General features: G+C 39.8%; 1 protein-coding gene across 4 annotated transcripts in view; it reads left to right on the forward strand.

Annotated features, from left to right (window-relative positions):
* Positions 1–5,000, forward strand: part of mpripb (myosin phosphatase Rho interacting protein b) — a 52,757-nt gene that overhangs the window by 39,236 nt on the left and 8,521 nt on the right. For 3 of the 4 annotated variants that reach the window (XM_086065227.1, XM_086065226.1, XM_086065228.1), the window contains exons 16-18: positions 1–1,216; positions 4,625–4,772; positions 4,873–4,990. The exon at positions 1–1,216 is cut by the window's left edge and continues 1,403 nt beyond it. In XM_086065227.1, coding sequence (XP_085921353.1) covers positions 1–1,216; positions 4,625–4,772; positions 4,873–4,990 — 1,482 coding nt within the window. The remainder of the gene's footprint in view (positions 1,217–4,624; positions 4,773–4,872; positions 4,991–5,000) is intronic. The other variant, XM_086065229.1, reaches the window with a different exon arrangement.

A 5,000-nucleotide genomic window follows, 5' to 3' on the forward strand; every position in this document is an offset into this window, starting at 1 on the left:
AATGCTGATTAATTTAAAAAATACTTTATGTGTAAACAAATGCCTTAGTTCTCTAAAAGAAACCCTTTTTGGTGTAAGTCAAAAAGACATGAGGTTGATTTTAGAGGCAGAATTCTTAAGCCAGATTCTGAGCACCACTGAAATAAAACCAGCAGCAAATACTCTTGACTGTGGAAGCAGTTTGGCACAAGAGACTGCTCAAAAGTTTTTGAAGCTCTTGCTAAGTCAGATTGATGCAGATGCAGAAGCTGTGAGAGACAGAATGGCCGAGTCAGATTTTTCATTGATGTATAGCTGGCTTGATAATGAAACAAACAGCTTTATTCTTAAAGAGTTAACCGAAACATTAAAAGCAAAGGCAAACGGTTTGACAAAAATTGCATTGAGGGTTCAGATGGCCAAAGATGACGACTTTCTGTCTTCAGCTCTTGCTAGCTTCACATTTGGTCCAAAACAGAGGCAGACTTCAGAGTATCTGTTTGATGCACTTAAAGATGCTTGTATGTCATATGTGATTACTAGGCTGCAGGTGCAGCATGAAAAAGAGCTTAGGAAAAAGCAGACCAAAGTTGAAGTTCAAGGTTTTGAGTGTCCAAACTGCCCAGAATTGAGGAAGGTTACTGAAGATCTGCAGACCCAACTGTCAGATGTCCATAGTCAATTATGTGACGCATCTATAAAAACCATGTCAGAGCCAGAGACTTCCATCCACATAGAAGGGGAGTCAATTAACTCATCTGATAAAACCTGTGACGAGACACCTCATGACATGATAGCCAGGTACGAGAAGGAGCTCTGGGATGTCAAAGACAGCTATAAGCAGGAAGCTGACAGACTAAGGAAAAAAATCGCTCAAGCCAGTGAAACTCTGCGCCTCCGCTCCGAAGAGAATGCCAGAGAGATTGATTTACTGACAAACTGCATGGAGGACCTCAAGAAGAAGCACGAGTTGGAACGGATAAACCTCATCGAGAGGTTTGACCAAGAAATGGAGGAGCTGAGTAGTATGATTGCTACTTCAAACCCAAACAAGGCATCTACAGCTGAGGAAGGTCAGTTACATTCCACCCTTGTCCGGACATCCCATCTCAAAGAGTGCATCCAGGAGCTGCTGACACGAGTATCAGTTGTGACCGAAGAGATGAGACGCCGCGAAGAACAGGGCGAGATAACCACTCTGCGGCTGAAATACGAGAAAGACCTGGAAAATTTAAAGGTGGAAGCGTTCGTTGTCCTTACCGTTCGCCATCTGTGATGCCTTGTGTTCGTTTGTGGCATTCCCAGATCCACTTCCTCTCCCAAAACCTGCTCCCCTCCCCTCCCAACCCCATGCATCCTATACTTGCTCTTTTTTCTGTTAACCAATTTCCGTCTGTGTTGCATGAACTACATTGTATGACACCTATTGAGTTTATTCTGTCATTAGTTCCACTTCCTCAACATAGAATGAAACAGATGGTTTTCCATTGTATTGGTAGATTAGTTTGCTGACGGTGGATATAAAAACCCTACACACGCCTGTTGAAATGACAAAAAAAAGTTGTTTTACCTTGACAGTGTATCCTGTACAATCCAGTGCTTATTTTTATATATATATATATATATATATATATATATATATGTATTTATTTATTATATATATATTTATTATATATATATTTATATTTATTAAACTATTTTCAAAACTTTTCACACCAGGTTTGCCTACAGTTATACCCTGCACAACTCATTAAAAAAAGAAAACTTTTATAGGGCAAATGAAAGTGTGCACAACCTTGGGACGGATTCAGAACACAGCCACATTCCCAGTTGTAACAGGGTGTGCACACTTTTGCAACAGGAATATTTTAGTAATTCACAATTTTTTTGGTGTTATTTAGTTGTATGAGTTATATCTGACATTAATAGTGTAAGAAGCTCAAAAATTATTTATAATTGTCTTTTTTTTTTTTGTATCACAAAAACCTGGCATTTGAACAGAGGTGTGTAGGCTTTTTTTTTAATGTCCATTCAAATGTATTATGTGTTAAGGTAGCAAACATGGACCTTTTTTAGGCTTTTATTGGTCTAGATATATTTCCCATTAATTCCATCTAGTTAGTGCTTTTAATCTCTTAATCCTAATCAACGGCATTATTTCATTATATTATCAAGTCAGATCATTATCAAGTCAGGTCATTATCGAGTCAGGTCATGATATAAACATGCTCAAAATGTAATGCATTTGTGGTTCCCAAAACAATGGGTGTAATTATAATTTACATTTAGCAATCTACAGTTTGCCAACAACAGATGACATATTTAGAAGTTAGAAATATAAAACAAGATACTTATTTTAACATTCATCACTAGATTCTCATTTATAAACCACAACTACTCTACAGTTAAACATAGTATTGCTGCTAATTTTGGAATTTCTGTATTAGTTCCCACCAGTGACGTACAGTGGGCTCTAGGTTTGTTAGGCAGGCAATCGCAAATTGAGACACACTGACACACCAATTACATGTTTGTGTGTCGGCAGGCGAGTGTACAACGTATCCTAGGTTGACCATATTTTAATTTACCAAAAAAAGAGGACACTCGAGATACTTAATACTCAGATACAAGATTCCATACATTCAAACTATTTTAATATATGCCTCCTCTGTATGGGTAGAAAATAAAACAAAAAAACATTACTTTCTTTTGAAGTCTTACACTTTGTGCACCGCAATCTTTATTTTTATTTATTTTTTAATTTTGATCGGGGTTCGTACTTGTCGCCTCCGGTGCGGCAGCTCAACACTTGCCATTCAGCTAAAGTTCTGGGTCACCGTCAGCCAGTGCGCAGTCTGCCAGCCACAGTAAACGTTGCAGTGCAAACCCGCCCCGCCGCCCGGAAAGAATATAATAAAGTGAATATCTCCCTGTAAAACAGCCTAATTCCTCACAAAATCAAGCTCGCAATAACAATGCCAAACACCATGCTAAGTGAAACAGCCAGTTAATCGAAGCACATCCACAAAGCCAATCTTTCCTTTTGCACCATTCTTTCTAAAAAGTACGAATAATTATTTGTCCCTTACTTTGCTGAAGATCCGGTAGCTAAGGTGTTGGTCTCCCACCCTTCAAAAGAAGGTGTTTGAAAATAGTTTTATATTCTCCAGAGTGGTGTCATCTTACCGCTTTTCTGTGCACTAAGTGTGTTTTGAGTTAACGAATGCATTGTGCGAACATACGTTCGCATAGGAATAATACAGTTACGTAAAAAGGCTGCGTAGCGATCTGCCTATTTGCTTAACGGACTTTTCTACTGAGTAACTGACGGGCTGGGAAAAGCACAGTAGCGGTGTGCCTTCAGCAGGATAATTTTTGCAGCATTTTTGCCTGCAGGCCAGACGAAGTAATGAGTCATTTTTAATTGAGGTATGAAAATCACCAAATGTTGTCACTTTTAAAGCTATAGGTAGGGTAGTGTAGGCTTTCTGAAATGAAATAAATAATTAAAATACATAGAAAAAGCGGTTTCAACTTTCATTTCAGCCTGGGGTAGGCAGTGCCTACCTTGCCTATCCTGACCGCACGTCACTGGTTCCCACATAGATAACCAATTTAGTTTGGATGCTGATAAAATACTCAAATGTCTTTAGGAATTTTCTGAAGCAAGTTGAATAAATGTGTTGTTGTTTTTTCTTCTATACCATGTAACTATGTTCTGTGTTAATAGTACTGAAGGTGTTCTTTGCTTATTTGGTAAATTTTTGCAACAGTATTTTTATGGTTATAATTAGGATTTGGTTAGATTAAAGTTTGTGTTGGGGTTGAAGTTAGTCCATTTATAACTTGTCTAACTCGAGTGCTCTAAATTGTCTGAATTGTAAATTCATGCCCACGCCATGACCGAGAATATATTTACTTAGGCGATACAGAGTCTTGACATGCTTCTAAATAAAGCGTATGCTTGGTCTGATGTCAGAGCAGGAAGTTTACATTTGCTCTTGGGGAGGATTTTCAGCTTCTCACAGTGGGTTCCTGGAGCTGAGCTCTCAGGAGATTTTATCCCTATAAAAACAGACTAGACCACTGTTTCCCCTCTCTGGCTGTAGTTGGATTGGATTGAGGCATGGAGAATGGACGCGGGCTGATGTGCAGCCATCGACTGAGCTCAAAGATTAGCGCCGGTGAATAGAGGAACGGAAGCACTCCATGTGTTTGGTTGGGCTTGTAGAAACTTGCACTGCGAATGACTGCTGTGCACTGCTTGTCAGTGTGTGAATGAGGTTTAACGATCAAAAAATAATAGCTCATAAGCAAAACTACACTCTTACATATTTGTTGGTACACAAATGACAGCATACACTTTGTTAAACCCTCTTTCAATCATATCTTATGCATTTCTTCATTGTACCTTCATTGTGTATCCTGTCATTCCTCTTAACCCTTTTGTGCTCACACAGGCTCAACTTGCTCATGGCTAACACGCAGTAGCTTGCAAGTTCCTTGCCGGCTAATAAATGGGCCATCTGTCTGGGTCCTTGTGTGCCGAGAGGTTTTTCCTGTTCAGCTCATATGATCCAGAGAGCCTGTTGGTCCGTTTAGAGCTGAGCCTTACACTCACTGTCCCTGTGTTGTCCTGCCACAGGCAACTTGTGAGAGGGGCTTTGCAGCAATGGAAGAGTCTCATCAGAAGGTGATCGATGAGCTCCAGAGGAAACACCAGAGAGAGCTAGAGAACCTGCAGGAGGAAAAAGAAAGACTGCTGGCAGAGGAAACTGCGGCCACCATTTCTGGTAAGTCATGAATATATAAAGCAGTGGAAGAAAGTCATGTCACAGTTGTCCCTCATCTTGCCGAATTTGTAGTAAAATAAGACTTTTATGTCGATCTCAGCAATTGAAGCAATGAAAAATGCTCACCGGAACGAGCTGGAGAAAGAGCTGGACAAGACTCGTAAGGCCAACAGCAACGCAGAAAATGCAGACATGGAGGAGATTCACAGGCAGCATGAGTATGTTTCC

This window comes from Leptonotus elevatus, chromosome 20, assembly GCF_054856555.1.
Source record: "Leptonotus elevatus isolate MCC_2025b chromosome 20, RoL_Lele_1.0, whole genome shotgun sequence".
Classification (NCBI taxonomy): domain Eukaryota; kingdom Metazoa; phylum Chordata; class Actinopteri; order Syngnathiformes; family Syngnathidae; genus Leptonotus; species Leptonotus elevatus.